The sequence below is a fragment of the Rhinolophus ferrumequinum genome, chromosome 20, assembly GCF_004115265.2.
Source record: "Rhinolophus ferrumequinum isolate MPI-CBG mRhiFer1 chromosome 20, mRhiFer1_v1.p, whole genome shotgun sequence".
Lineage (NCBI taxonomy): Eukaryota > Metazoa > Chordata > Mammalia > Chiroptera > Rhinolophidae > Rhinolophus > Rhinolophus ferrumequinum.
In genome coordinates, this window is record NC_046303.1 from 1,479,929 (window position 1) to 1,491,956 (window position 12,028).

The 12,028-nt window shown below is 51.8% G+C and overlaps 1 protein-coding gene across 1 annotated transcript in view; it reads left to right on the forward strand.

The window, feature by feature from the left end:
• ABCA13 (ATP binding cassette subfamily A member 13) overlaps positions 1 to 12,028 on the forward strand; it is a 241,923-nt gene that overhangs the window by 187,315 nt on the left and 42,580 nt on the right. The window contains exons 46-49 of the mRNA XM_033088866.1: positions 608 to 785; positions 2,827 to 2,942; positions 7,337 to 7,493; positions 11,088 to 11,341. Of these exons, the coding sequence (XP_032944757.1) occupies positions 608 to 785; positions 2,827 to 2,942; positions 7,337 to 7,493; positions 11,088 to 11,341 (705 nt within the window). The remainder of the gene's footprint in view (positions 1 to 607; positions 786 to 2,826; positions 2,943 to 7,336; positions 7,494 to 11,087; positions 11,342 to 12,028) is intronic.

The window sequence follows — 12,028 nt, forward strand, 5'->3', positions numbered from 1 at the left end:
AGTTTGGGATGAGTCCTTGGTCACACCTGTGCCCTGGCCCGTCCTGAGGGGCCGTGATTGACTGGAGAGGTGTCTGCAGCACTCCAGGGACATGTGTCCGGGGAAGTGAGTGGGGTGTATTATCAGAACACCTCAGTCTGTCGCAGATCTTTTCAGTATCTGGAGAGATTACATTCAGAGGTGGGCAGCGGTGTGTGGAGCTGGAGTGGATGCCTGCCCCACCTCCCCGATGGCTGTGCTGTCCAGCAGGTGGGACCACGCCAGGCAAAGGCCCCAGCCCACGGGGGTGCCCACTGTGGATGTCTTTCATTTTAATTGGAAGTCAGGTTCAAGGGTTAAGAGGAAGCTTGGAGACAGGCAGACTTGGAAATGCCTCTCAACTTTGCGATCCTGTTATGTCTCCCGTAAGCAGGGACAATAATCCATCGCCTCAAAAGGTCCTTGAGGGGCGTGATGAGACAGGGCCATGCCCTCAGCCCGCGTGCCGGGCCGGGGCTCAGTTCCGCACGCGTGGTCTTCACGGCTCTTGCCCATCGCTAGTTCTTACCACCAGAAGGAGGCTGTGTCCTTTGCCTCACCTCTGATGAGCTCTGCTGTTTGCCTGCAGCCTGGAGAGCATCCGTCAGTGTGGCGTCGCTCTCTGCATCGTGCTCGGCTTCTCCATCCTGTCTGCGTCCATCGCGAGCTCCGCAGTGAGGGACCGGGTGACTGGAGCCAAGAGGTTGCAGCACATAAGTGGCCTGGGCTACGGAACGTACTGGTTCACTAACTTCCTGTATGACATGGTAGGATTTGGGGAAAATATCCTGCGTGCCCCATGCCAGGATCTCCCTAAGTGTGTGGGGGTGGTTTTTTTTTGGGGGGGGGGCTGTGATGGACGTGTCAGACTATGCACAGAAGAAGGGATCATTTTAGTGGCAAATGTGTTTCCCATTAAGTCACCTTTCCATATCACCATCGGTCATGTAGGGTGGCTTCATAAGAGGGAAGACTGACAGGGCATAACCTGGAGGTCTGGAGGATTAGGGACCAGCACAGAAATGCAGCTACTTATCAGGAACACAAGAAGAGAAACAATCACCTTGAATATGCTCTCTTTAAGGGGGTGGGAGGTGAGAGAGGTCATTACACGTGACCTGTCACCTGCGTGCCTAAAGCTACCTCCAGTGTGAGCAGAGCCTTGTGCCCTGGCAGTGCAGCAGCCTCAGCATGTCCTGTGTGCCCAGCTGTCCCGTGGAAGCTTCCAGATCACTGTCTCCAGCCCTTCAGAGCACATCAGTGTGGTATTGTTTGTTCCCTAGAGTGAAGACATTTATCTGGAATAGAAAACACACCTTCAATGGTAAACACCTCATTTCATTGTCACTTAGAGTTGTTCTGTTTGTGGGGTAGTGACACCCTTGTCCTCATAAACACAGCTCGTCCTGTGTCACAGAACATGCGACTTAAGCCCACAGAAGGCGGGAAGGGCCCGACCTTCACCAAGCAGCACAGCTGCCACACACCAGGGGCTCTACAGCCGCACAGAATCTCATGTCGTGGGAATTCCTTTGAGCTGGCTCTGAGTTTAGCTGACTTTATGGACATGTAACCTGGATGTTTACGGTCTCTGTGGGCCTCACCTGTGTGGTCTTAGCCTATAGGACGTCCTCAGTGCGGTCAGATCTCCCCCCAACCTCCACCTGGGGCACTGGGTGACAGGGACGTCCCCAGGGCCTGTCCTCATGCTTCTGCCCACTAGGTCTGGGTGGACTGAGTCTGCATTTGATCAGGCCCCGAGGAGGTGTGCGAATCTCCGCCAAGGTTGAGAAACGCTGGGCCTCTGCCCCTCATCTTTCCTGAAGGACCCTGTTGAGTCAGGAGAGAGGAATGACTCGCCCGAGACCCCGCGTCCCTCAGTGCAGGGCCAGCTCCTGAGTCCTGGTCCAGCTCTGTCCTCAGTGCACACGCCGCTCCTGGCTGCTCCCTGTGCCACGTGCCTTTCAGTGATGTGCAGTGCCCACAGCTTTCCCAGACAACAGGGCGGAGGGACGCCCCAGGACAGGATAGGAGCTTGCAAGGAGGCCACACTTCCAGGGCCCCAGGGGCCCCAAAGCATCCCCTCTTCTCTGCAGGCCTTCGTGTGCCATTCCTTTACCCCTCTGCTAACTGGCCTCTCTTCCCCTGCGGGTCGGGCGGGGAGGGTCTTCTTCTGGTTGATGGTTCCTTCTCCTTCAGCCCATCACCCCCGTCCGTCCTGTCCAGTCAGTCAGTTAACAGGTGGATTTGAGGCTCTGCATAGTCAGGGTCTGTCCTGCAGGAGATGGCTTTGGGCGGCCGTGCTGTTTGCTGGGCTGTGGGCTGTAACAGCATCAGCTCGGGGCGTGAGCAGCAGACACTCATCTCTCACATCCTGGAGCCGGACGTCCGAGATGCAGGTGTGGGCCGGCGGGTCCTGCCCGAGGCCTCTCCTGGGCGTCCAGACACCGTCCTCTCCCCGTGTCCTCACGTGGGCGTCCCTCTGTGTGTGTCTGTGTCCCAGTCTCCTCCAAAGGACACCACTCACATGGGATCAGGACCCACTCGTGCTCAGTTTACCTGCATCACCCTCCTAAAGGCCCCGCTCCAAATGCAGTCACGGTCTCAGGCCCTGGGCTTCACCATGTGCATTTGGGGCATAAGTCGGCCCCAAACTATGACTCTTCAGGGCTGATTCCACTGCTGCCACACGTGTGATGTACAACATAGGAAACCTGTTTAAGCAGAAGTTGAAATGCAAACTTGAGGACAGGCAGGCAGTGACACACAGGCCGTGTGATGTAACAGCCCCCCCTTTTATCTCCTCAGCTCTTTTACTTGGTTTCCGTCGGCCTGTGTGTCGCCGTCATTGTGGCCTTTCAGTTAACAGCGTTTACTTTCCGCGAGAACTTAGCAGCCACGGCACTCCTGCTGGCACTTTTCGGGTATGTGATGAGAAACGCGGCCACAGAATTACGGTTTGTTTTCCGGGAGAGGACACCCCCGGGGTGGCTCGGAGCCTGCTGTCGGCTCCATGATTTTCTCTCTTTTCAAGCAATTATGTTACTTCTCCAAGAGATGCTGCACAAACAAGCTGGGGAAGATGCTGAAAGCCCGGGGAGGGCGGGTGGGGACACGCGGGACGAGGTGGCACTGGGCATTCTCTGAGAGGCCTCCAGCTGTTTGACAGACTCGTGCCTTTGGAAATGGACACGCTGTTGTTCTCTCTGACATTAATCGGGCTCGGATATGTCACCCAGCAAGCACTGAAATTGCCTTTGCAGAGTTTCTCCAGAAGCCCTATGTCAGGTGTATGTCCCCTCTCCTACGATTTCAGTCGTTTAGAAATGATTTCTCCAACTTTCATCACTTTTGATCTCAGAGGAAAACAGCAATGGCAGAAAGTCACCTTATAAGTTTATCATTTATACGCACTGACCAGCATCATGGCGAGTGGCCCCGAGTCACACCTCCCTGTGGCTTCTTGTGTGCCATGCTAAGCGTGGGGGAAATACTTGTTCGTAGAAGGGAGAAGAATTAACATGCTAATTTATTATAACTCACGAGCATTTTTTTTTAAACATAACAGTCTGTTTTGATTCACGCTAAAGATTACAAGTGAAATGAATCTTACACAAACCCCAGTTATGTCAGTGACCCAGGTATTCAAAACAATTAGGGGACAGAGTTTAACATAAACAAGTATACGTGATTATTAGATGGACAGGTACGTTGATGGATGGATGGAGAGGAAAAGAGGAAGGAACGGAGGGAGGGAGGTAGAGCACGAGAGAGAGGCACACACAAACCTTTTTAGGGAGCACTGATACCGCCACTCACTAACTCAGCGGCCTTGGAAATGTCAGTTACTGTCTCCACGCCTCCGTTTCTTTTCTCCAGTTCTGTTGCTGTGAAGATTATATCAGAGAGTTCATATACACCTCGTGTGCAGTGACCGGCAGAAGTTCCCACTAAATGAATGTTGGCCGTTACTGTTGCTGTTAGAATTCTCTTACTGTAGACGATATCGTGTCTGAAGCTGTGAAGCTGCCTCTAGAGAGACGGCTTAGCATCCGTACGTGCATGTAAAGATCTGCACGTGTGGGTTCCAGTTCTGAGGCGATGCTTTGATTGCAGTGTATTGATCCAGTTGACCGGATAGAGTTGTCATGGCTCCGTACATCGTGAGTAAAGTAGACGTAGCCACACAGCATTTTTGAACTTGAGGGTTGCAGATTTCAAATCTAAAGGCAAAACAGACAGAAACAAATGGTTGGAAGCTCTTAAGGAACAGGCTTTGGGAAGTTTCCATTGACCTTGTTTTGCTTGCACACGTACCTTTAAGAGTCTGAATTACGCTAAGAATACTCCCACATGCTTGACTACAGCATTTCCCCGACAATTTTGAGAGGTTCACAGATCTGTTGAAGGGGTGACAGCCTTCGGAGGCGATCTCAGGTTATAGGGGCCAAGAATACCTGGGAAGGTAAAGAACGCGTTGGAGGTCAGGCTAATTCAGGGAGAAGAGCCACAGGGAGGCCAGGAGCGGGGTGACGTCCGGGGGACTGTGGACTGGTCCAGGTTTGAGCGGCAGTTCTTCTTCGGAGCCAGCGAGGCTGGGACTCTGAGCCGGTGACCCCCCTGCAGGAGGGGCAGGGCCCTGTGTGGACCCACCATGTCCCCTGCACTCTGACTCACCCCTCTAGTCCCCACGTGGACCTGGAGGTACAGGGAGTATGGCAACAATCTCAGGAAGGCTGAACCCAGAAGGAGCTGAGCCCCAGGAACACGGCCCAGGCATTAAAGGGGGCAGTTTAACGGTTTGAAATCTGAAAAAATTAGCATCTCATAAGAGACAATAGAAAAAATGCCCAGGAACAATTTTCTTCATTTTCTTCTCTCTCTCTGTAGCAGGGGAAATTTAATACTTAAACTGTGGTGGTGAGAATTAGCATCAAAAAGAAAAAATTAACACCTAAAAATGTCAGAAAGAAAAAAGCATCTATTTCGTCTAAAATTGAAACCCTAAGAACATACTCGGTGGTACTTAGCACCAACAGATGTGCAGACCAGGTCGAGGGACCCCGTCTGGCGTCCTGCATTGAAAATTCATGCATTGTGGGGGAGGGGTCTGTTTTCAAACAGAGGAAAACCCGTAAATTCCTGAATAATCTTGAACAGTATGCCAATATCTAGCAAATTCTAAAATCATTAAAAAGATATGTTTTTATAAGAGTGGAGATTATTAAAAGCTACCACAGGTTTCACTAGAAAAATAGTCTGCTCTGTAAGCCAATTTAATTATTTTCTTAAAAAAAAACAAAAAGACAGGGAGACAAGAGCTGCCAGTATGTTGATTTGAACCAAGTACTTGAAAGGTACATGAACGTGTGGTAACAATAGTGATGGGCACTTAGCTGTTTAAAACCACATTCAAAGCTGGATCGTTGACATAGCGAGAGGAGCCCTGTGGGGGCACCACTGAGGTCTGTGTCTTTGTCTCTTCTTTACTTAAATGACGCTTGCCCTGCTCTTCACATACTTACATGCCATAACCCAGTACAGAAGCCTTCTGTGACGAGTAAGCACGTCCACCCTCTGAAAGCCTCAGTGGAGCAGAGACCAGTGGTGAGGCCGTCACGGGCCCTCGCAGGCACACCGGCTGTCTGGCCTTCCTCGCAGGACAGGGGGCTGGTAGGGACGTGCTGATCCGAGGAGGTGATGACCTTGCTGGGCTCATGCCAGACCAGCCGCATGAGATGCTCTGTGAGCTGCTGGTACCCAAACGCCCCTGACTACCACGTTGTGAAACTGAGCAGAGAGTTGGCTGGGTACTGTGATTTAAAAGGAACCGAGAAAGACCTGGTCCTTCGCATCGGAGCTTGCGAAGACCAACATGGTCGTCTTCAGCTGTGATAGGCTTTCACATGCAGAGGAAAAGCAGCTCGTCACATGTCACTCCGTACAGCGTTGGGACCAGTAGCGATGCAGAGGTCCCCAAGTTAGAGACCTTCGGGGAGACAGGCCTTTGGTTCCCTGTAAGGAGTTCAGGGCAGGTACAGTCCCCTCCAAACATTTGGCTCAAACCTCCTAACTTAGATTTCAGTTACAAAAGTACTTGCCACACTCGCGTTTGCTTGTAGCCACACGAGGGAGGCTTGATTTGTGCCCAGAAGGGACAGTAAAGCTGAGAGAGAATCGGGGTGCGGTGTACGTGAGCACGTGGTGATTCGCCCCCTCTCTGTGGTGCTTTATTTCAGACAGACGTGTTGACAGTTGAGAGCACCAAGAAGTCACGACTTGCCTCTTTGGTAGTTAATTTAAATTTAGTTGTTAATGATAGTTTCATTATTTGGCACAGCAACTATTGAAGAACAGTTGTTCCACTGAGCTCACCTGCATCTTGTAGACTCAGTGTTCAAGGTGGAACCACTAAGCCACCCTAACGAATGCTGACAGGTCCACTGTGAGTGGGCAGAGAGCAGGTGGGTACCTATGGGACACTTGTGAGACAGGCTGTGATTTAAAGTAAGTGACTTCTCCGCTACTTGGGACCTAGATGAAGTACCATGTCCTTTCGTGGGGCACGGATATTGGGACAGAGAGAAGCTGAGCGAAGTGGGTCACGGATGAAAGCTGGCTCGAGGACGTAGAGAAGGAAAGGACAGAGATTTGTATGTGGGGACATGGAGGGCGTTTCCTTAGATCTTGATGTCATCAGACACTTACAGGGTGCCTCTTACCACCCAGCTTTGGGGTGACATGCAAATGAACCCCACTGGAAGCTTCACGTTTGCCTCAGTGGTAGAACCTCTGTCCAGGTATCTAGCCTTGTTAATCCCTTTGCTCCATTTGTGAAACGGGGTCCTAGCTCCGCCTTCCAGGTGGTCAGACAGAGTGTGAGAAGGATTAGGGAACACGTGGCATCACTGGGTGGTGCCCGGCACGCACTTTGGAAAGGAAGCTTTTTGTTTTTATCTTCACATGTTGTTTTCACACACAGCTCTGCAGCCATGTCCCGATAGCACGTAGTCCTCACTGCAACAAACAGCTGTCATTCCTGCTTGACTGGTGCGGTCAGAGCCAGGGCGCAGCCCAGGACGCCCCTTAGGGAGGAGCCGGGGGGAGGGCCGCTGACCTCTCACAACGGCCAAACTGCAAGTCCAGTCCCACAGGTGCCATGACCCAGGTTCTGGTCCTCGCCAGTGCTGTAGGGTCCCCAGAAAACTGTTCACTAAGTGAGGAAAAGTGGGTAGGCCTACAACCTCATCTGTAATTCAGTCTTCATACAGATGAAGGTTACAGGGATATGAGCGTGAGTTTTCCCCTGACTTTTCAGATACGCAACTCTTCCGTGGATGTACCTGATGTCCAGAGCCTTCTCCAGCCCGGACGTTGCTTTCATCTCCTACATCTCCGTGAACTTCATCTTCGGCCTGTGCACCATGCTGATGACCACCATGCCCCGCTTACTGGCCGTCGTCTCCAGCGCTCAGGTCAGTGAGCCGCGCCCGGCCCCGCGGGGCCTCCAGTAACAGGGGCTGGACAGGTCTAGTCTGTTGCTTTTCCCACTGAAATGGGATGGAAATGTGCTAGGAGTATCCACCATCTCGAACCTCCCGAAAGACAAACTGACTCTCGTTAATAAAAACCTCTGTGCCACCATGAGAGCCACGCCCAGGCTGGTGGCAGCTGACAGAGAAGTGCAGTTTCTCTCACTCCACGGACACGTTCACTGCCATCCCGTGTGCTGGTGAATGACTCACTGATGGCCGGAAGATAGATGTGTCTGGGCGAGTGTCGCAGGATCAGGTCCCGACCTTTCTCTCGGGGGTCAGCAGCTACAGGCAGGATTGGCCGCAGTGCTAGCCTCACGCTCAGGCCACAGTGGGCGGGTTACCTGGGCCATTCTGCCCTCCTCCCCGGGACCCATTTACTTTGGTACTTTCGGGGCTGTCCTGGGAGTGGCCTCCGTGGTTAAGGAATGTTTGTCTGGTAAGGTCTCAGAGGACCCTGTCTCCTGCAGGCCTTTCGCACGAACACGTCACTTTGGGGGTGTCATGTCCTCCAGGCGTCCGGGTGGACTGAAGCCCGCTGTGTGGGCACATCCCACCTGTCCCGCCGTGCTCTCCACTGGCCCCTCCCAGGAGGCCCGGCTCAGTCCTCGTCATCGTGGCTTTCCGTTCTCAGCTCTGACTGCGCTGTTCTCCCTGCCTCCATGCCCTGTGCATGGACCCCAGGTCCCCAGTCCCGCGTGTTGGATTGACTCGAGGGCTGAGAAAGCAGCCTGGACGGGGCCCAGCGCTCCTAGTTCTGGTGGCCATGCTGCTGGTCTCATCTCCAGTGAGTCAGGGGTGGATGCTGTCTACCCGCGGCAGGGTCAGGTGCTCATGAGTGGACCTGTGAGACGTAACACACCAGTGACGGCTCACGTCATGATTGTTGTGGAGCCTCAGGCTGCACAGGAGCTGTGACGTATGTAGACATCATTACACACGCAGTGAAGGAAACCCGCTATTGTGATGCTGGCGGACCGACTGTCGACACTAATGTGTATTAGAGAACCGAGCCTTTAAACAGCAAACTTGAAGCACAGTGGGTTGGCTTTAGCTTGAAGAGGAAGTATAAATTAGCCCAGGCAGAGTACCGCTTCCCTCGTCCCCCATCCGTCCTCGAATGACATGGCGTGAGGGAAGTGGCCATGCACAGAGGTGAGGAGGAAAATTGACTCAGGTCGGTCATCCCTACGGTCAGAGAGTCGAGGCAGAGACCTGGTCCAGGGGACAATCACAGAAGGAAGAGGAAGGCAGGAGGAGGGTACAGACCCAGGGAGGTAACTGGCGGGAAGCTTGGCCTCCCTGAGAGGCTAATACAGGCCGTGGGGGGCCTTGTCCCTGCCACTTACAAGCAGTGGCTTGGGGAGAAATCATCCGGCAGCAGGTTGTTTGCAGGAAGCGGGTCTAGCTCGGTTGTTCACAAATAACAAAAGGCATTTTGGTGCTTTGCTGAGGACTTCTCCTCTGCTCTTTATTTTGACATTGTTTGCTTAAGAAACATTGTAAATGGGTGATTTACAATGCGAAGTAGGATCAATAAGTCCCTTTAGGACTGGTTGAAATCTATAAAGAATGCTATCAGTGACGACAGGACCTAAAGGAAAATTCAATGGGGCTTCCACGTTTTCCTGTCTCTGTCTATTTGCAAAAGACAGTAAACCGCAATGTAACAACACACGCTCCTAAAGTCTTCACTGAATTTTTCTCTTGCCCCCAAATCATCCCGCTATATAAGACTACGCTTATACTGTCGGGCTCTAAGGTTGTATTATGAGGGAAAACTGGGCCCCATCTATGAAATACAAAACTGACAACTGGTGGGTCTAGTCTTTGATATTTATGACACGACACATTCACTGTGTGTATTGCATGTACACGTCATGATGATTTTGCTCCCAGAGATTATGGGTTGTCCTGGCTTTTAGTACTGATCCTGTGGCTTGGATTCATTATGGAACTTGCACATAAAGAGAGACTGTCAGACGTGAGTCAGCTTCTCCTGCTCCCTCCAGTGCTTCTTGGGTCTTTCTGGGCGAAGCCCCTTAAAGTAGCCACACTGAGTGTGACGGTCAGACAGTGGGCGGCGTCTCAGTGCATCTGCTACAAGGGCTGCATCCCTTGCTGGGGAGACCTCATGCTCGGGGGCCAGAATCTGGGCCAGAATCCGGGGCAGGGGGTGGCCCGGCCCAGCTGTGGCCTGGACACATGAACCCGTCTCTGGAGACTTTGTTTCCTTCCTGGTAACAGTGTATTTCCCAGTACCTTGTCCATTTATTGGGAGAATGAAATGCAAAAAGGTTCAGTAAAATGGGAAGCATAGAGTATTTCGCAGAAAGCACCTAGTGGACAATGATTAACATTGTAATAATTTTAACCTCATTATGAAATAAAACTGGTCTTCATAAAGCACTGATGCTAAAGACAGTAAACAAGTTTATAGGAGGTGCTGAATTTTTACATGTATTCAATTTAGAAATTGTGCAAATATACAGCTTGTCTTTTTGTGCTGTTCTGTTTTCTCTACGATTACATACTATTTGATCTCTTTCCATCTCCTCCCTTATTCTTCATTGTTCTTGTAACAGCACTTCATTCCGACAGGTTTAATGACGACAACTACATGGAGTTAGCAATTATTAGACACTAAGTATTAAGCCGGCATTCTGCACAGCTGCTACTATTACGCACTCACCTAAAACTAGTGTCACCTGTGACGTACTGTTACCCACGTGTCTCAGCCTGGGCTGCTGACACACACCACAGACCTGCCCTAAACAGCAGACGTGTTTCTCACGGTTCTGGGGCTGCGAGTCCAAGGTCAAGGTGCCTGAAGATTCAGGTGAAACCTCTCTGGCTGGCACATGGCTACCTCCTCAGTGTGTCCTCATGGCACAGGGAGATGGGAAGCTCTGAGGTGTCTTCCCGTTCCCCTAAAGGACGCTAATCCCATCATGGCGCCACCCTCGTGCCTCCATCGAATCCTAACCACCTCCCAATACCCACAGATGAGTTGTGGGGTCTCAGACCTCCAGTCCATACCATTCCACCCTGACGTCCCCCAAATGCATGACCTTCTCACATGAAAAATACATTCGTTCCACCTGACAGTCCCCAAAGCCTTAGCTCATTTCAGCGTCAACTCTAAAGTCCAAAATGTCATGGAAATCTCATCTAAATCAGGTGTGGGTGACTGAGGTATGATTCACCCTGAGGCAAAATCCCTCTCGGGCTGTGAACCTATGAAGCAGTCGAGTCATGTGCTTCCAAGCGGGAGGGTGGGGCAGGCATGGCACAGACACCCCCGTTCCATAGGGAGACGTTGGAAGGAAGACGGTGAGGGGACCCCGGCAGGGTCCAGTTCTGAGAGCGTATGGCTGCGCAGTCGGATGGTCCCCTTTGGTCTGCTGCCCTCTGGCCTGTCATCAAGCGGCTGGGCCTGTGAGGACCTGGGACGCAGGGACACAGGGACACAGGGACGTGGCAGTTGTGAGGGGTGTTTCATTGGACTTCTTTGCTCTTTCTTTTCCTGCACAGAATTTACAGGACATCTACGACGTCCTCAAGTGGGTCTTTACCATTTTCCCTCAGTTCTGCCTGGGCCAAGGCCTGATAGAACTCTGTTACAATCAGATCCAGTACGACCTGACGCACAGCTTTGGCATCGATTCCTACGTGAGCCCCTTTGAGATGAGCTTCCTGGGCTGGATCTTCGTGCAGCTGGCCTTGCAAGGCTCGGTTCTTCTCCTTTTAAGGGTTCTCCTGCACTGGGACCTGGTGCGGAGCTGCAGGTAGGTCCTGGAGTGGCTCCGACTTCTGAACGAAGAGGGAGAGAACACCTCCATCCTGGAGGCTACGAGAAATGTGTCTGGTGGGCGCTCACAGTTCTGATGAGTTAGGCTTTATGTTGCTTTCGTTGTTTTCTGTTTTTGATTGGTATGAGTCGTGGACATGAGGAAGAATGTCAGAAGATAAGGCGCCAACCTGTGAGATAATTGTTCCAGTGACTGTAGTGTCTCAATGAATTTTTCCCTTTCAAATGGCTCGATTTCCCTTTCACTTTGATGGAAGCACGTGAGGTGAATTTGGATGATAATGTAATTATGTTTGCGGTGCAACAGCTTAACTCCTAGAGGCAGGAATGCGTGGAAACCCAGTGCCGACACCCACTGGTCCTCGCAGACCCTGTTGTGTTAACGCCGTCTTCTCCGTCAGGCGAGGACAAGCATGTGTGTGAATATAGATCTTGAACGTGCTCTGTACGTGTGCGTGTGTGTACGTCTTCCAGGTAGGATTCAGGGGGCCCTGCAAGGATGTCTGAGATGTCAGCCAACACAGTTAAGTAGACAAGGAAGGAATGCACTTTCTTGTGTAGGGTCCACAACGGTCCCTCCGTGACCCGTAGGGCCTGAATCCATGACATATTCTTTCCACGTGAGGGAACCTCCATGGAGAAATTTCTAATTAGGACCATTTTT